At 43.6% G+C, this 19735-nt stretch overlaps 2 protein-coding genes across 5 annotated transcripts in view; one reads left to right on the forward strand and one right to left on the reverse strand.

The window, feature by feature from the left end:
- The window catches only part of LOC128306901 (tropomodulin), a 24671-nt gene continuing 4936 nt past the window's right edge, over positions 1-19735 (reverse strand). The window contains exons 3-9 of one of the 4 annotated variants that reach the window (XM_053044550.1): positions 12169-12321; positions 11932-12099; positions 11505-11849; positions 11169-11420; positions 10833-10980; positions 9060-9255; positions 5226-5259 (exon numbers count right to left, since the gene is read on the reverse strand). In XM_053044550.1, the coding sequence (XP_052900510.1) occupies positions 5226-5259; positions 9060-9255; positions 10833-10980; positions 11169-11420; positions 11505-11849; positions 11932-12099; positions 12169-12321 (1296 nt within the window). Of the gene's footprint in view, positions 258-1082; positions 2781-5225; positions 5260-9059; positions 9256-10351; positions 10475-10832; positions 10981-11168; positions 11421-11504; positions 11850-11931; positions 12100-12168; positions 12322-19735 lie in introns of those variants that run through there. The other 3 variants (XM_053044553.1, XM_053044552.1, XM_053044551.1) reach the window with 3 other exon arrangements.
- LOC128306902 (J domain-containing protein) overlaps positions 16912-19735 on the forward strand; it is a 23770-nt gene continuing 20946 nt past the window's right edge. The window contains exons 1-2 of the mRNA XM_053044556.1: positions 16912-17049; positions 17177-17298. The gene's annotated coding sequence lies outside the window, so the exon portion shown is untranslated. The remainder of the gene's footprint in view (positions 17050-17176; positions 17299-19735) is intronic.

Consider the following 19735-nt stretch of genomic DNA (forward strand, 5'->3'; position numbering starts at 1 on the left):
CCCCCCCCTCCCCACTCCCCCTTTCACACGTTCCTAACAAACAGGTCTGCGCCGTCGTCCAATTTGAGCTCCGAATGGTTTGGTCGAATGTATTACAGCTTTGCTTTCGTTCTGCAGCCCGTGTTCCGGTACGGAAAGATTTAAAGCCGTGGTAAGCGTGCGGCGGATGGTAAGATTGCCAGCGCATTTCGGCGTTTGCATCACGTTGGCGGTTGCGGTTGCTGCTTACTTGCGCTGGTTGAGACGCGCCTGACGTACTGTGGAGTGGAAAGGATCGGTGTGAGAATGTTATCAGTATCGGTGGTAGTGTATGCGGGCGGTGCGGTTGTAGTAGTAAGGTATGCAAAAAAAAAACAAAATAGTAAAAAACATATCAAACTGAGTTATTTTTTTGGTTTGGTCATGCGGATGTCAAACGGTACGAACGTAGTCGAAATGTCGCTAGTAGAGTTGCGATTGGAAGTGGACAATTTACTGATGCTTTCGGGACAAACGAAACAAACACACACACACACATTACTCTCATGGCACGCACGCAGTGTCAGTAGTTGATCATAAGGGTAGACATCTTAAATAGGCAGACAGGTTAGGCTACATGCTCATGTTCCCTTACAGCGGTTATATGGTTTTTGTTTTGCGTTTGGTTAGCGAATCGAGCAAGAAGAATTGTTAGATGCTACTGTTATGTTACTACCTCTACTCGGCATAAGGCGCTAGTACGGCACACAGAGAGTTATTAGATTATGGCAGATGCAGAGCAAGTACAGCCAAATAGAAACAAATAAATAAAATTCCTCATACACACACATCGCCGTTTGTGGGATAGTGGTGGTCTGTTGTTCTCCGGGTTCCCGGCGTTGACACGACGTACACGACGACAGGTAGCTTCGCCGTCCTCACATAAACCAGGCACGTGACCCACCCGTCACCGGACTGGGAACCGGAACCCGCTGTCTACCAATGTGGGCTATACACACATACACACACATACACACACTCCCATCCATCCACACACCATCAAAGACGCGGACATCTTGACAGGAAGGAAACTTATCCGCCATTGCGAAGAACCACACGCCGCACACGTTTGTATACATTCAGCTATATTCTCGGGTGCTTTTTTTCTTTAATGTGTTTTGTTTCATTTTAACCCTTTTCTATGCTTGATTTTCCCTCTCTGTCTCACTCTCTCTCTCTCTCTTTCCCTCTTTTCAGCCCTCCACAACAAAATCCACAATAAAAAAAATGGCGGAGGAACTCCAAAAAACAACCCACGCACCCTCACAGGACGTCCGCTAAGTCCACTTATAATTCAATTTTTAACTCTTTTCAATTGCAATATATATATTCAACGCTATACATACATGTATACATAGGTAAGCTGTGGCACGAATCAACGGGTAGGAGTTAGGAGAAGGAGAAGGAGTGGGGGAAATAATGTAAAAAAAAACCAAACAATCCATATCACGCAATCGCGTGCGAATGGGTTTGATTGTGTGTTTTTATTTTAATTTACGCCGTCTGTCAAATGCGCGGGACGGTGATTTCCACTTTAAGCTCGACTTCAAGCCGAAAACAGGGGTACAACAACACGTCACGTGCTCCACTGACAGGTGCCTGGGGTGGGAAACGGGTATGGGAGGGGGGTGGGAGAGGGCTGAAGCCTAAAGCCTATTTGGTTACTACTTATGTGTTTTTTTTTCTATGTGTCTAGATTTATTTCACACACACACACACACATCCAGAGGCACGCACATAAGCCTTTTTTTGACAGCAACTGTTCGCTTCTGCAACTCCGTGGAGTATGAGCGATGGACGAACGTTTGCTGCAATTGCTTAAACGGCGGTGTGTGTATGTCGAATGAGTATTACCGGTACAAAAGGGTAAACAAAATTTGAATACATTGATGAACGAACTTGGCGATTGTTACACTACCTATACACAATTAGAAAAAAAAAGAAATAAAAACCTAAAATTTGAGTCTCTCCAACAAACACTCCTTGCTTCACCTTCCTCTTTCACAATTTGTTTTTTTTTTATGGTTTGGATGTAAAGTTTATTATAGATTTATAAATTTCCAATGGATATCAACAATATTGTTATGAAAGCTACACACAAAGGAGAGCCTTAAAGAAAAACATTTTGCAAATAACAATTATAAAACAAATCAAAAAGATCCTTTTTTTTGGAACTTTTGTGATGCGAAAAAACAAAACACATGATATCCTTACTACACTTTACTCTCTCTCTCCCTCTTGCTCTTTCTCTCTCTCTCTCTCTCTCTCTCTCTATCTCTCTTGTTCTCTCTCTCTCTCTCCCTCTCGCTACTCATCCTATACGATGAACGCTTTAAAATATTTAAATTCTTTTTTTAATATTATTATTTTCTTTCACCATCCCTACTTGTTTGTCTCCCTTCCGTTTAAACACCACGCTTCAAGATTTGTATAAAAAACTATTCTTCACACTCTGCCCCCATATGCAACACCCCAAAAGCCTTAGAAAAACCAAGGGTAGAAATTGAACCAAACGAAATTTGTGTTAAAAACAATTTAAGCCGAAAAAAACGTGAAAAGAAAATGCATTTTGTTTTGCTTTCTATAATTATAGAAAATTCATCCAAGAAATGTCCAGTTTGAGGCAGTTTTTTAAAGAAAATAGGACAAAACAAACCCTAGCGAGAGACTTCCTACCACCAAACACAAAATGTTCCCCACTTCGGTCTCGATTTTGCTGCTCTAAATTACATTTTTCGCTATCTTATAGTGTGATCTTCGTGCTGTGATTTTTTTTTGTTTTCAAATAAAAACACAGTTCGATGTTTTGTTGTTGGTTGAATGCCCAAACAATGGCGAACGAAAGCACAACAACAAACAAAAAAAAAACAATGTAAAACCACAATAACATGAGTTCGTGTGCGTATGTCGTGATACAATGGCGAAGACGTTTTTGTTTTGAACCCCGACCCGGGAAGAAATGTAAGAAATAAAAAAGAAGAAAATTGTATAAATATAAATCAATTAAATCATTTAACTGAAGGAAGGGGTAAAAAAACAACATGCCGGGAAAGAGAAACGAGAGGAAACAAACAAAAACTAAACCAAAAAAGGTACAAAAAGAAACAAAGAAAAGGGATGAAAGATACGAGTGAAAGAGAAAGCAAATGGGGGAAGATAATACGTATTAAAGATAATAAAAGAGAATAAAAAAAACACAGGTGTAACAACCAAACGAACGCAAGCCGGGATAAGAAAAAAAACGAACGCAGATTAATAATCGAAGCAAATTAAATCATGGACAGAATGGTGTAGAACAACGCGATACTTAAGAAGTAAAACAGCACAAAACAAAAACAAACAACAAAACGGAACAAACAAGATGATGCTTTTTTTTGGGGGGGGGAGTGGGTAAAAATGAAAACGCAACAGTAAGAAGTGAGTATATTCCTCTCTCACTCTCTCTCTCTCTTAGAACGAAGAATCTGGGTTAGATGGATGGCAGCAGGAGTTGGTGAATAACTAAGGTGAAAATAGAACCGACGGTCCATATCCGGGAAAAAAGGACCGGAATGTTCGAACACGAAAAAAGGAAATGTTAAAACAAGAGCGTATGGAAACGAACGAAAGTAATGGCGAATGGTGAGGGAACAGAACGAGGAAAAGAGGTGTGGCTCCAGCTTATTATTGGAAAATTGTTTTCCCGTGTTAAAGTGATTTGGGTTGTGATGTGGTAAGTATTTTATTGTATGTGTTTGATTTGTTTTACTAATTAAAATGTTAATGCATGATTTGAAAATAAAACACAAAAAACATTTAAAAATGAAACATGCAAGTACATAATGAAGCTTAAAATCACTAAAAAGTATGTAAAGCGAAAAAAAAACAAACAACAAAACATAACAAACAAGGTATTGGTGCTTAATCCGTACCCCTTAATCGATTGAAAGCCATTACGTTCGTAAAATAGGATAGGGAACGCTCTTTGCATTTTGTTTTCGATCAAAAAGCACAATTTTGATCGGAGAATTTAAGTAAAGGTAGAAAGCTATCTTGAGAATTACCCATGAGACTAAATTCTAAATTCTATTAATGCTTCGTACGGGTACTTAATGGGCACTATTATTTTTAGGGTGAGTAAAAATCAAACCGGTTGATTTACCAAAAGGTTTGTAAAAAAAATCACAGAACCACTTTAAAACAATACATGCAAGTAAGTGTACAGGGGTAAACAAGTAGATAAATGATTAAGTCGTGTTACTGTTTCAAGTCTCGTCAGCTTCATTCGGCTTTGTCAGACGAATGCGTTAATAGTGTTTAATGAGCGCGACACTTCAGCTGAATAACTCCTCAATAAGAAAGTGTAGCACAGAGTGAAAAAAAATCTTTAAACAACAAAGCTGCTTGTCTTTAGTTTTAATTGCATTTTAATGCATTATAAGGAGCAAAAACACAGCGACCACAAGGGTAGAAGAAAAAGAGGGAAAAACAAATTAGAGGCGATAGTAAATATGGCAAAACATAGTCATAGTATACCTCCGTCAAGATAATCGCATCTCTAGCATCGCTGCTTTACATGAATAACTCTGTGACAGGGAACATATATATCGTCCCTTGCTTTGGTTTGTTTTTTTTTTTGTGTGTTTTTGTTTCGATTCCTTTTACGTACACCCGCACACACATACTGGATCAAAAATGGCCAGTTTTGGTTGTATTCTTCCTTAGTTTATCTAGTACATCCTATCTCCTTTCCCTTTTATAACCGTCTTTCGAGGGTTTTGTGGAGGGGTTTTGCAGTGGCGCAAGTTGGCTTTAATGTTTGTTTGGTTTTGGTTGTTTCGCTACATTTCAACCATCTTTTCGACCTAAACCAGAACCAGAACCAAATGGGTCCATGCTCCTTTTGCTTTATGCTTTTTTGTCTCTCTCCCTCTTTACATTACAGCTGTCAGTGGGGAGCCCTGTGTAGTAAACCGCGGATGCTTTCGTTTGTTGCTGTTGTGCTGAGTAAATAGTAGTTGCAGCAGTTTGTAATAGTAGTGGTAGTAGTAAAAATAGTAACTGATCGTGAAGAGTGTTGAAGAGTGAAGGGGGAAGGGGGAAGAGGTCAGAAGACGCGTGCGCGAGATGATCGCCACGCCGGGACAACGGGTGAAAATCTCGCGCGCCCGGGGTCGATCTCTCACTGTATCATGGTCGTTTGTTTCCTATGCATGTTTTGAAAAAATCTAAACTGCAGCCGCTGTGAGAGATTTTTTCTTACTGGAAGTAGGCAAAAGTGGGGAAAAAGAAAAAAAAGAACAAGAAAAAAAAATGAAAAATCAAACCCGGATTGTGCGGGTGGAGCAACCAGCAACGGATAATAGAACAAATATACAGAGCAGCAACATAACCAATGATGGAATCATGTCTTGTGGCACTGTGGGCAAGCGTTTGGAGTAGTGGTGTTGTAATACAAGGCTCAGTTTATATTACATTCAGCGTGATTGAGAGACTCTCGAGCATTGTAATAATGCTTTACAAATGATTTTTACTAAGCTCTCATTGATTAATTTGTATTTCTTAGGTATCTTGCGGAAACGGAGCTCTATAAAAGTTCTGTAGCGTAAATTAAAAAGTTGCAGGTTTTCTCATGAAGATGCATGTAACATTTATCAATTGTTTTTCTTGTGGGATCTTGCAAAAACGGAACCCTAAAAAAATCTGTTACGTAAACGAAAATGTATGAATATTTATGAATTGTATTTCTTGAGAGATCTTTAAAAACGGAGAGAAACGGAGCTCTACAAAAGTTCTGCAAGGAAAACAATAAAATTTGAGTTTTTCTCATAATGATGTATGTATTATTTGAACTGTAAGTTCGATATTTGCCAGAAAATTCTATTTCTAGAAATTGTCCAAAGTTCTACTAGTTTTATTTCTGATAGTTTGAGCTTCAGGAAACGGTATTAGTGTTTTAATTCAAGAGTGATTAAAATTCCTGTAGGTGAGAATCTAGTACACGTGGAGAATTCACTCAGGAGCGATCTAAAACTCCACAGAATGACTTTTTTATCGCAATTATAACTCTTGGGCTTTTCGTGGATGTTCACACTACCTCAGTCCCTGGAAGGGGAAGATTCTTGAGAGTTGGATTCTTGAGAGTTGGATTCTTGAGAGTTGGATTCTTGAGAGTTGGAGTTGGACTGACTCTCCCGACTAGTAATTTGTTGGAGAATGCAAGTTATTCTACACAGTAAAGTAAAGCTGTCAAAGAATACTTGTTGACACCTATGAAGGGAGTCTTTTGTCTTTTATGTTTGGTCTAAAAACCATTAAAGGTTTTGAATCTCGTGTCACAATTGACCGGATAAGTACTTCTATTCGGGCACGCGAATAAACTATCCACTATTATCATGAATAGCCATCGAGATCTTAAAAAGCCTCAATGTCTAGAAGAAGAATCTTCTGATGAGGTTAAAAATAATTCGTATAAGATTAATCAACTTCTTACAACAATTTTCAAATAGAGAAATCCAAAACCTCTTGCAAATAAAGAGTACCTTAGAGCTACTTAAAACGTAACATTACGGTAAATAATTGCTCCATCAACCTAATATATCCATTCCGACGGCCACTTCCAAACGTTGCCCGCCGGGCCGCGTAACCTACAGCGAGATGTTTACATGTGGGTGGTGCTGCGTGTACATAAGCGGGTGTGTGTATGTGCAAAAGACATTTTGTACAAATATGTAACAACGAAACACGTTCACTTTCCAACGACGCCCCATAGACAGTGGTGAAGGGCTGATTCGATTAGACACGAACAAAAAAAAAAAACAATCCAAAATGCAACATCATGTAATGACTTTTGGGGATGACGTTTACAGTTGGTAAGGAGAAAGAGAGCTAAACTATATGCACAATCATAACAATGCGAATGAAACTAGATATACATTACAAACAAAGCAAACGGCACAACTCCTGCTGTACGCTACTGGTGGTTGGGTTGTGTTTGTTTTTCCAGTATGATCGCTACGGTCATCCTGCCGTCGTAAGGAGTAGCGCTTTGCGCGGGGTTTTTGGTTTTGTTTTGTAATGTGATACACATATGAGTGCATTGGTGTAACTGGGCTTCTTCCCTTGAATGAGGAGGTTACGCAGCTATTTTTGGGGCGGGGGTAGTAGAGTTGAAGTTGAGAACTCCCAAAACAGAAAATATAACAACAGCAACAACAAGGGTTGTACGGTTGATAACAATATTTCGACAGCGGAGGAAAACTGGAGCGAGGTAGCTGAAGAGGTGGCTAAAAAGGAACGGTCTGCCGTACGACGCATGTTGGGCGGACGGGGGTGAAAAGGGGAAGGAAGGGGGGGTGGTTTTTGGTTTTAAATTTTCATATTTTCAATTTCAATATTCGTTTTAACTTTTGTGTGTTTTTCTTCGCAACGAGTTCTATCTGTATATGTGTTTATCGCCGTATTTAGAGAGGTGAGAGCCGAGGGAGTTGAAAGTATAGGCGATGGGGGGGAAGGATACACAGGTTTGGTGGTGGAACATCAAGGTGCCGATGACGTTTACGGATGTGCCCGTTTAGGGGTGAGGGGTGTGTGTGGTGGTGGTGGTAGTGGTGGAACGAATCGATACAACCCACAAGCATGCACATCATGCACCAGACCCCACACAGCCTGGGAAACAACGATCAGGGTGAAGGGTAGGGTAGACAGAAAAAAAAATCAATGAAGATGAGAACGATCGTCGAAAGGGGTTTTGTTTTGTAATTGTAACCCCGTTTCCATCGATAAGCATTGCATGTCCAAAAGCAAAATGGCAGTTTTGTTAGAATGGCCTGAAAGGATGTTACAACGGCACAACGAAACAAAGAAAATCGATTTAAATTTTTAAAAAAATAATTTAACAAAACTCACACTGTTGTCTCTTCGACGCCAACAAAATACAAAACATCTACTTGATTGTAGGATCCCACACGGGCGATATTTGTACTCGTCTAAAACTCGCTAAAATGGTCTACTAAACAAACAACTGGCTAACGAAATACCAACCGTTTACACCCTTTTTTTTAAGTTTTGAACGTAATAAAAAATACTTTAAAAATTTGTTATACAAAAAAAAAATTAACAAACACTAAACGTTGGAATAAGTGTATTACAATCCTTCAAAAGTTTACCACAACATGAAGCTTTAGAAAATATTCGGGAATTTACGAAAAAATAGTGCATCTAGCCTCACTTAGACTTAGGTCAGGATCTTAAAAATGATTATTTGCATACTTTCAGGCGCCGGCAGCCAAGGCAATGGATGGTAACACACTTATGATTAAACTAATAAACGTCAACGCGCTGTCGGTACGTTTTACTTGAAACTATTTTGCTAGCGTTACAACAGTCATCATCAGGTGGAACTCTGCGCGAGATGCTACTACTAGCAAGGCGTGAGTGTGGAGTAAGTAGCCAGCGAGATAGTAGAACAGCATCATTAGCAGAACAGAGAGTGTGATAGAGAAAAAGGAGTACAACACAGCAGCGGGTTTTTGGCGCACAATTTGCGGAAGACTTTGCTCTCTATTGGGTACAAACAGTTCCATCCATCATCGAGTACATCAACAACTCAGCACACACACACACAGCGAATGTTTGGCGATCTTTGGTGAGTTTGATTGTTCTTTCTTAGCTAGAGCAGTGCACACAGTGCGGACAGTGCGCGATAGAGCCAGCGTAAGATAGTAGTTTTGGAGGGGGCAGGGGGGGGGGGGGGGGGGGGGTAGCAGAATGGCTGGCTGGAAGGTTAACATGTTTGCAACACTGTGTCGTTTAGCGCATTGCGATTGACTGCTTGGACTTTTGGGGGATTTCTTTCTCCCATCGTGGCGAGGAGAGAGCGGTTGGTTTCGTAGCGGTGTGGTGAAACAGGGGGTTTGGTGCAGTTGCTTGAAAGTACAGTTTGCTTTGAAAGATTTGGTTTTGACTTTCCATCTAACACCCCCCCCCCCCCCCCTCCAAACCCGCCCCCTCTCCCTCCCCCACCCCCCTATTGTTCAAAAAGGTTGGCGAACAAAATTTACATATCTTCGTCGTCGGACGGTGGCGGACGGATCACCACATTGTCGGGATCTTCCTCCACGTCATAGTCCGCCGGCGGCACCTCGACCTCCGGTTCCTCCTCCACGTCGGACATTGCGAGCTCCTGTTCCTCCTCGATGCGAACCGGCCGATAGTAACTGCCGCGGGACGAGCGTCCGTCACGCTTATCGACTCGAACTGTCGGTTGATGGACCGGGATGGTTGGGTGTGGGAAAGGGGGGAGGGGGGGGGGGAGGGTCGTTTCAGGGGATGGAAGTAACAATGGGCGTGAATGGGTGGGATGAGAAGGGTGAAGGAGATAATTGTTCGAGCGGAGATATTGATGATCACAATATTTTGAACGGTATATATGTGTGTGAGTGTGTGTATGGATTGGTGTGCGTGAATACATGTGTGTGTGTGTGATTTTATTTTAGAGGCGAGCGTAAGGTGTCATAATGAAAAAAATAAATAAATAAATTAAACAGGAAGGAAAAAAAAGGGGGGTGGAAAAAGGTAACGCGAAAGACATAGAGAGAGTAGGTTTTAGTTAAAATAGAAGACACAACAGAAGTGAAATAAAACAAAACAAACGTAAACGGTACGAAAAAAAACAAAACCAACTGCGTGTTACGCCTGCTGGAACGCATACGCTCACACACACACACACACCATCAGAGGATTGTGAGGATTAAAGTGATTATAATCGACATGACGATAAGATCAGGTATTGGCACTGTTGATCTTGGGGTACGCAAAACGGGAAACGAAAGAAAGAAGAAAGTGAGGGAAAAATTGGGGAAAGAAAATTACCAGCAAACGAGACAATAATATGACACACATATACAGATAGAAGATGATTAGATCCATATTGGAAAGGAATGAACGATGACACGTTTGGTAGATGACTCTCTCAACAAAACACATCAGGGAATTGAAGATCATGTTGTCATTATTGACAATAGTTGAGTTACAATAACATTTACAGTACAGTAAGTACAGGGTTGCTGTAAGAAGGATGACTTTATGGGGAACATCCGGGAGAATCACAACGGAGACGAAGATGACACTGACATTACCCACACGCATACGCATTTTCTGGTAATTACGACGTTGTTAGCGACCGGTGGTAAAAAAAGAAGAAGACACGAGATAGTTCAGACGAACCTGAGCTCCATTTGATTAGGGGACCGGATATCCTATCCAGCAAAAGCTACTGAGAACACTATAAAACCGAAACGAAACGGATCATCGATGCGTGGTAAGGAGGGTGCAGCGGTATTTTGTTGAAGCAGGGAGAGATTGAACGCCTCCTAAGGAAGCTCCTCCCAGCTTCGCTTCGTCGGGACCGGTTCGGTCGGTATCGGGACGTGCAGAAATCGGTAGTACGGTATCGGGTGACAGTGTTCCGGATCGTCTAGATAGACAATGAGAGTGGCCCGAGAGTGAACCGTGGCAGAAGGGAGGCGTAAAAGAAGACAGAAGTGAATGGTCAAAGCAAGATCAATTAAGAGAACTCCAACCGACACAGATAACCACGACGTGAACAAGATAGAATTAAATAGGCGTAGGGCTATAGCAACTTCCTGCACCACTAACCCATTAGGTTCGCTAATAATACGAACTAATACTACCAAAAGCGCCCCGTTACAGGAAAATGACACGAACTACGCACGAAATCCGCAATTCCGTGCGGTACTGTGGCTAAAATAAAGATCATGTACGTAAAATACGGGGTACGCTATACGCTGTACCACGGTGTGCCCGGTACTCACTTCTGTCAATGTTACGCTGCAGATGGGCGGCTACCCGATGCCGGGCATCATTGAACTCCAAATGCAAACCGAGCCGCAGCAATGTGGTATTCTTCTCGACCAGCTCCGTTATCTCCATCTCGATTTTGTTACCGAACACTTGCGATCGCTGCCCGTTTGAACACGTCGAGTTGAGTTGTTGTGTGGTTGATGGTGCGGGTGGTGCCCGAAGTTTGATTGTTGATATTCAAATATTCAGATATTCACGGCGCGGAACGGTCACCGCGGGAAGGCATGAAAGAAAAGGAAACCATTTTAATATTGAAGTCGTTGGAAATCGTTAGCCCGACGGAATACCTGGTTCGAGGCACGGAACTCCTCGATTGTCATCTGGGTTAGCAGGCTCTTGACCAGCGTCACAATGACGGGCGGGCTGATAAAGTTCGTTTCGACGTTCAGCACCCGCAGGGCGTGGTTCTGTTCGAGGGCGCCGGCCAGCATCAGTGCGGTACGATCCGTCAGCCCCACGTTCGTGAGCGACAGCACCTCAAGGTGTGTGTTGGACTTGAGCGCCTCGAACAGCTTATCGAACTGCTCGTCCGAGATGGTCTGCGGTGAGAGAGAGGGAAAATACGCAAAAAAAAGCAATAAATATATATCGCTGTAAAACAAAAACCACCACCCGTTACGTACCTTGATGTTGTTCAGATTCACCTCCACCAGCTTGCTGTCGTCGCTCTTGATGCGCTGGATCGTTTCCTCCGGGTCGGTCGTGTTCGGTGCCTCGGCCGGGAAAATTTTCGGTATGGCGGACTTGGTAATGCCGTCCCAGCCGAGTCCGACCGGCTGGCCCTTGTTAAGCAGTGAGGCGTGATATTGGTCCTGGTTCATCATCGAGTGAAAACCGAGGATGGCGGCCAGATCGATGATTTCTTCCTGCGTCGCATCCGTCAGCGCCTGCTCGTACTCGTCGCCGAGATCGATTGCAATCTGCTCGTCGGCTGCCTGCAGCTTCGCCGCCGGTGGTGGTGGTATCCACTGATGGTAGACCGAAAAAGAAGCACACATTCAAGTCATTCATGCTACATATTGAGCAAAAAGAACCGGCACAAATACGTACCTTTTTGCCACGCACGACACCCGGCACAAATGGTTCCAGTTCCGGACGGTCCGGGGTTTCCAGCGCTTGCTTATTAATATGATCGATCAGCTTCTTCCGATCGAGCGGCCCGGTCGGCTCCTTATCACACTCGTAGTTCGTACGCTGGCTCGGTGGCAAAAAGGAATCCTACAAAGCGGAAAAGTGGTTAATTATGCTGTCCGTATCATGCAATGCTACCCCTGCTTCCCAACTTACGTCCGGATCGACCTCCTTCGCGAGCATACTAATCTCCTCCGGCGACAGCTGGGCGAGCAGCTCGTCCACATCGATATCATCGTACGCGCCGACATCCTTGCCGTACAGTTTGGCCGGTGTCGTGATGGTTTTGGTGGTGGTGGACGATGACGTCTAGTTTGGTGCGCACGTGGCATGGTGACATCATCGGGCCGCGGCAGACAAAACCGTACCGGGAAAGCGCAAATAATGGTTGAATTAGTTGAGGTGCGAAAACGGTGAATGTGAAACGCTACTGGGCGAGATCAACACAACACAATTTGGAGTTGGTACACTAAACGTCCAAGAGCCTGCACACAAGTGTAAGCCATGGCATGTAGACACCACAAACAGAACAAAAAAAAAAATGCTCGTCATGTCCCAGTTTTTCGTTGCTTGTTTGAATTTGCCTTACTGTCGCCGTCGTTCGTTCGTCGATTGTATGGTAAAACAAAATAACAAAACAGGCCACATCATAATGCACTCGTTTCTCTCGTTCGCTGGTTAGCACTAGTCACAGGGGAGCTGATTGGTGTGAGTGTGAGTACAGATGTTTGGCTGTGTGATGATGTAGGTGGTGTTGGTTGGGTGCGGTAAGGCGGATTGTGGTAAGTGTAGTGCAAAGAAGTAACAAAGTTATGACAGATAGAGATAATAACAGCAATAATAAGAACAGTCGTGGCCTCCTTTCCAGCAGCTTCACGCCGTATGACAGCATAATTAAATGAGCAAACCCTCCCCCACAACCCAATTCTTGCTTCCATTTCGTTTTTTTTTAGCGATCGGCGCCAAAGATTTTTCCCTTCTCGGGTGGTTCTCAGACATGGTTCCACCACAAACCAAGCAGCAAATAGCAGTTTAGGATGCGTGCTCCAATGAAATAGAGGGTGCCCCTCTTCCAGCTTGTACTCGCCTTGAACTCTCCCTGCATCGCATCGCGTTAAACAGCCAGGCGACGGGTGTAGGCCATGTTTTATTGCTTCATGCGCATGGTGGTGAGTGTGGTATGTTTGCCTGGGTAATTGTACACGGTCGCTGCTGTTGGAGTTGGTAGCCACATAGCCTGCGATGATGATGATGATGATGATGGTAATGTGCAAGTGCAACGCCACGAAACATAGCAGACATATGTTTGCGTGGAATGGGAGGGAGTCTCGTACGATCTCATCACCCCCTTTCGCAAAACATAATTCCCAGCTAAATCTAGTTTTTGTCACGATCGCTTCCACCCTACTCTAACAGCACTTTAGCATGGTCGATCACTTCTATGAGAGACCTCAATAAAACCACGACCTATATGGAGGGGAGTCTTCAGTTCTCAGTTCGTTGAGATATTCAGATGAAGTACCAACTAACCAGAACTCGTACCAACACACTTGAAGAATGGTTTTTTTAGCTACTCTGTTTTAAATTGACATGAGTTACTCATCTACAATTACTATTCTGCCAAGGAAATGGTAAATCTTCGTCTCCCCACATTTTAACATTTTTAAATAACCATTTATCAATATTGAGTTGCTCTTTTTGGGCTGTATAAACCTTCAAACGCATTAAAAAATGTATTTATGACAGAAGAGATATAGCTGAGGTATAATTCTACCTTTGAAGAGCAATGCAACAATCTAGCGCCCTCAAGAATTCAAGATTTCTGACAATAGACGAAACTCATAATGGTTGAATGCGTTTGAAAACCATAAAAAACACCAAGAGATTTGATTTTTATACATATTTCAATAAAGTTTTAGAGCTAAAATCAAGAAAGAGCAATTTAGACGACGAATTGAAGGTGAGCACTTAATATCTGCTCAACAAATGTGAAAAGAAAGCTTCTTCTTGAAAGTTATTTAGAAAAAGGCAAAATTTGCATGATATTTTCATGGAAATACTACAATAAATGATACCGTTGCGATCGTTTGGCATAACAGGAGATTAAACGAATCTCTCAAGGATATCTGGGTCTCTCAATTCCTCGATAACTTCCGGCTCAACGTACCGCTCCGCAGAGACCCCAATTGCTAGCGCCCGCAGAAGTGGGCACCACTTCTAGATGAAATGAAACGGTTTCTTCGCGGTGTATTAATTTTTCTCTTCCGCTAGTGCATCCCATTATCTTCCACTTCATATCAACATTGACCGAGATAAAGAGGCGAAGAAAATAATAAACCGGTGCCTATCTAATCCAATCCTAACCGGCTGCTCCACGTGAGCGAGAAGTGTTGATGAGTGGCGCACAAAATTGCGCTTTCTTGGGGTGGTTTTCGAAGCAATCTTCCCCGCAACCGCCCCTCCCCCATCAGGCATCCAGCCACCCTCCACAGCCAGCGTACGAACGACAATGGTGCGATATAAAGTGAGCAAATATATATTAAAAAAAAAAAACAGTGGAAACACATGCCTTTAGCAACAAACGCACATGCCGCATGAGTGGTACGAGAAACAAACGATCAATCAATAGGTGAAACAAGACGCACGCACACAAACAAACCGCGGAACCAATAAAACTCCATACCGTGTGAAGAGCGTGTGTGCACGTGTGCAGGTTGTAGGGTTTGGGCGGGGAGGGGGTGGGTGCAGGAGCAAGGTGAACAAATCCGTTAATGCAAACACAACATGATCGCGATCGCGAATTTCAAACCGTGGGTTGGAAGGAATTGGTTGGGGGTGGGTGTAAAGGGTGGCAATGTGGGGAGGGGGGGGGGAGGGGGGGGTGCAGTTAAAAATGCACACACTGTTTGTTGCACGCTCTAGTGTTTGGTGGAAAATTGAAACAAAAACAAAAACATAAACATCACCATTGCTCATACACATTCACGCGCATACACACACACACACACACACACGCATACACATATATTCTAACACACATGTGTGTCGTTTTTTTTTCCTTCTCTCCCTATTACGTGCAATTGTCGGGCTGTAAGATGTTGTGTAAAAAGGGGGGTAGATTGAGAGACACAAAGTGTGCGGGTTGTGGGATGCGGGGCAGGAGAGTGGGAGAGGTCAGAAAACATAAATTGGGGTTGGAAATTATGATTACGGTTGAAAGCTTACCATGTTGCTCTAACAGAGTAGCCAAGGGGGTAAGAAGTAGAAGTAGGTAACGCAGTTGACTCACACGCACGCACACACGCGCACACAATCTGCGTGTATGTGTGAGTGGGGTTGTATTTGTTTTTTTTCTTTTGTTTTTGGTTTTGGCCAGCAAAGAACACACCCTGGTGGGTTTTTTTTTCTGCTTCTTGCTTTTCTCCTTTTTTATGCTCTCACTAGCGCCTTTACTGGTTCCCACGTGCGCCCGTGCACATACAATAAAATATCACAAATTACTCGCTTTCTCTCTCTCTCTCTCTTGCATACACACACACACACATACACACACAAACGCGCGCGGGACAAAATGAGCTGTGCAGGACACGCGGCTAATTAGACGTAGAACGGGGAGCGCTTTGCAATTTAAAATAAAATCTTATTACGGTACTGATTGCTACATTTGCAGCATAATGTGGTTTCGCAATGGCGGTGTGGTGGTTGGGTGGGTGGTTGCTTGATTGGTGGGCCACATTCACATTCGCGAAATGCGTGTGGACAGTTCGATAACAGGGTGGTGCACCCTAACGATCTATGTTGCAATTAATGCTTTCCGGGAAGGGTTTGAAAGGTGATAGTGGGGTGAGTGAGTGCCACCCTTCCTGATCTTATGTTTGAAAGTGGCTTTTATCCAGCAATTGCTTATCAGAAAACCACCTTACGGGAGATGCCTTGCTTTCACTGCCGACACTTGCATTAAGGGATCGGGCGGAGGAAACGTTGATGCAACGCAAAGCAAACGGTGGTTTTATGTTGCACGGTTTTGTTATTGTATCGTGGTTTATTTAGAGAAACATTAACGAAACTGCAACGAGAGCATACAAATGCACCCTACAGCTGCACAAGGAGTTATGCTTTATGCTCGTGGGAACGAGGAGTGACCGAAAACACACACAAAGGGCAGCAACCCTTCGGATTTTCTTTCCCTATCTTTCACGCTCGCTCTCTCTCTCTCACACACACACAGCCCAGCAGTGCGATGGCTCTGTGTAATTCGGGTGTGATGAAGCTTCACACCGAAAAAAGAAATTGTTGAATAAAAAGCATAAAACGGTACATTGTTTTAATGCTTCTTGTTTCAGCCCAGCATCTCGCTACATTAGGGGGTCTTTCCCAGGGTGAAAGACGGTACTGCTCGTGCAGCTGGTGCCCAGCAAAAGTGGCGAAACCGAAAATTTTCTTCAGTGACTTGAAACAAACAAGCACACACACACGCACACATACACACGCTAATACAAAACCACACAGGCTGCTGTTTGCCGTAATTCGCACAATGAATCACACAATAAAATGGGATAAATGAAACTACAGCGATCACAAAACTGGACACTGAACAACTTCCTAACTTCTGCCCGTCACCGACTGATGATGACTTCACCTCGCACACCCTAGAAATAGCGCACACACACGCACGCACGAAAACCAATACACCGTATAAGTGCAGTTCGATCCTTTCAAAATACGCGTATGCCCATCACTAGACAGCGCTCACTCTCTCTCTCTGTTACTCTTCCTTACAGCAGCGCGACAATTCCAGCCTCGATGTGTGCACCGGGTGACGTTTACCAACTGACTGACCGACCTGGAGCCCGCTGACTACACGCGTACGTTCAGTACTTCGAGCATTGGCAAATAGCCGGAGCCACCACCGCGCGGTACAAATCGCACCAACAGAAACAAAGAATAGCGGTGGATTCAGTGTAAAATAAGTTTGTGTGTGTGTGTTTTTGTGTATGTGGTGTGCTCCACCTTCTCGGTGGAGCATTTAAAAGGGAGGTAGGTTTTGCGTAAGTAAGAAAAAAACCCAATCAAATCCCATGCCGAAGCATAATCGTTTCAATTATGTTTATGTTTCTATCTCGCTCGGGCATTTGATAAGCTTTCTCTCTTGTTGAATTTGTAGGAATTCATCCGTCACGAAGCTTGGCGCCGGGTGTCGCTGTTTAGAGCGTGGTGTTCATTTCTGCACAGATTGTTGTTTCAGTGAGGGGGAAGAAAAACAAACGCGACCAACCGTAATAATACGTAAGTACACTTAAAAACACATTGTTTCCTTCTTGTGCTTACTATTTTAATTTAAGACACACAATTTTGCTCTGCAAAAGAAATCATATTAAGGGCGAGAGGAACAAAAAACCAGTTTGAGTTCATTTGGGATGAAATGACCGAAGCTTGACCACAAAACAAAAGCTTCCCAAATTTACCGAAAAACTGCCACACCGTTGAAGGTTTTCTCATCACTGAATGCTTCAATTATGCATGCAGTAAAAGGGTGAAACATTCTCACATTGCTCCAAGGTGGGGGTGATCGTGAGAATGTGTCTCCCTTCTTGAATCATCTCCCGGTCAACGGTGTGGAGGTCACGCAACCGTTCACTCCGCACGAAAAAGCTCCGGCAAAGATGTTACCCAAGAAGGTAATGTTTTGGAGCCCACCGGGCTGACCCTACACCGTGAAGCCCGGAACCACCGACATCAATAAAAAGGCAGGCAGATAGACAAAGAGATAGAGAGGGAGCAATAAAAACATATTATTTAGCTTGAACTTTTTCAAGAACAGCGCAAATGGCAACATTGAAGGAAACGACATCTTGTACATGCTGTGACGTACCGGATGCAATGATTCATTCCGAAGTGTGCAAGGAGACAGTTGAAGCGTGATACAGGGTAATTTGGTAGGAATTCAGATAGAGTAGAAGCAGTACAACTGCAGGAATATAGTGCGCACATTGAAGTCCAATTTACCGAGAACATAAGAACAGGGAAGCTACATGTAATGGCGTATTGAAAACAAAAACAATATGGCGCTCACATTCAAGAACGAAAGTCCTGCACGCGTGGGCTGTGACGTGACCGCACAACTGACTAGTGCTAGTTGCGTTTTAAGACAAGAGCAAGATGCAACACATGCATTCTATTTACACATCTGGCTGTCCACTCCAGCTTTCAGCGCCCCGATTCCTCAAGTGGGGCACGTGATTCCCTCCGGGGACTCGGTGGTGCTCGACAGATAGGAAAGATATGAAAAGCAGTGCGGTGCGGTTACTTGAAGAAGCGCATCAAGTGTTTACTGCTGCTACCGTTGTCGTTCGTATATCTAGCATCACTGTCTAGCAGTAGGTCGAAAGGGACGAGAAGGGTGGGGGCGAGTTTTGCACATGTCCCCACCATGGGGAAAGATGGGCATATGTCTGGTAAAGCTAATTGACAAGCATTCTACATTCGCCTACTATACATCACGCGAGCCGACTAAACCAGTTACCATAAAACTTATTCGCCATTAAACAAAACAAGAGAAGAAAAATGATATTTAATGTCAGTCTACTCTCAATGCCCGCATATCAGAAGCAAACACTTCCAGAACATCTTCGATGAAGATTCGATGGCGCTGGTGGATGTTTTTTGCCGAATATTGGGTCTACCACCTACGCAACTAACTTGTAGCTAGAAAATCTCGCATGTTCCCAAGCAAATGGTAACCGCAGTATATAGGGCCCGGTAGGTTGTTGTTACACTCTGGTACTCTGCAACCACAACCAACGGAGGAACTTTGAAGAAGCAAAATACATTGAGGATATCATTGTGTGTGTGTGTATGTGTCTGTGTGGTATGCCACTATGGTGGTCGGGTTTTGTGGTGTGGGATAGGTCGAGAACACCGAGAGGCATTGATGCACACGTTGTTGCCGTTGATTGATTAACTCTATTGTGTCATTGTTGCATTGGCTGCTGTTGATAGGCGCACCCCCTCCCCGGTGGGGGGCTACGTCGTTCAATTCTGTTGTTGCTGTTTTTTTTTCGTTTCTTGTTCTTTTTAATTTGCATTGAAAATTCGATTGATTGAAGCCCAGCTTGCCGCACAACTTACCTAGAGTGGAGAGTAAGGGAAGGGTTGTAAAGAGTCAGTGACATGAAATAGCTCTAGTTTAGAACATAGTAGGAGTCAGTAGCAATGGCAGGCACGGCAAAGCAGAAGCGGCTAGAGTGTGATGAGCAAATTGGATTGTGGCGAACGAATGTCCAGTGTGGGGAGGCGTGAGCCTGTTAGTGTCTGTTAGCAAATGCAGCTGTGTCGACCACAAAAGTTCACAAACACAGCACCGAAAATAGCTGGAAGCAACTAACCAGTTACCAGCCACTAGTGCAAAGGGCTATCGGTACGGTTTGAACTCCGCAAATCCAAACGTCCTCATGCTGGTGCGTGTATTGCTGCTGTGCATGTTACATAAGTATCTTTAGAACGAGGGTGTCGTCCATTCCGCTGCGCAATGTGTTTGCCAACACTCTGCTACCTCCGCAGTAGAATCGGCGCGGTGTTTTGATTAGCCACCGGTGCGCCTTCGTCTACTACCCTCTGTCTCGCAACGCTGTTGCAGCATCGAAATAGAATCCGTGAGCAGACGCAATGTCAACATGCCGAGATCATCGTGGAATTACCAGAAACCGACGTACCGTATGGGGAT

The sequence above is a fragment of the Anopheles moucheti genome, chromosome X, assembly GCF_943734755.1.
Source record: "Anopheles moucheti chromosome X, idAnoMoucSN_F20_07, whole genome shotgun sequence".
Taxonomy (NCBI): domain Eukaryota; kingdom Metazoa; phylum Arthropoda; class Insecta; order Diptera; family Culicidae; genus Anopheles; species Anopheles moucheti.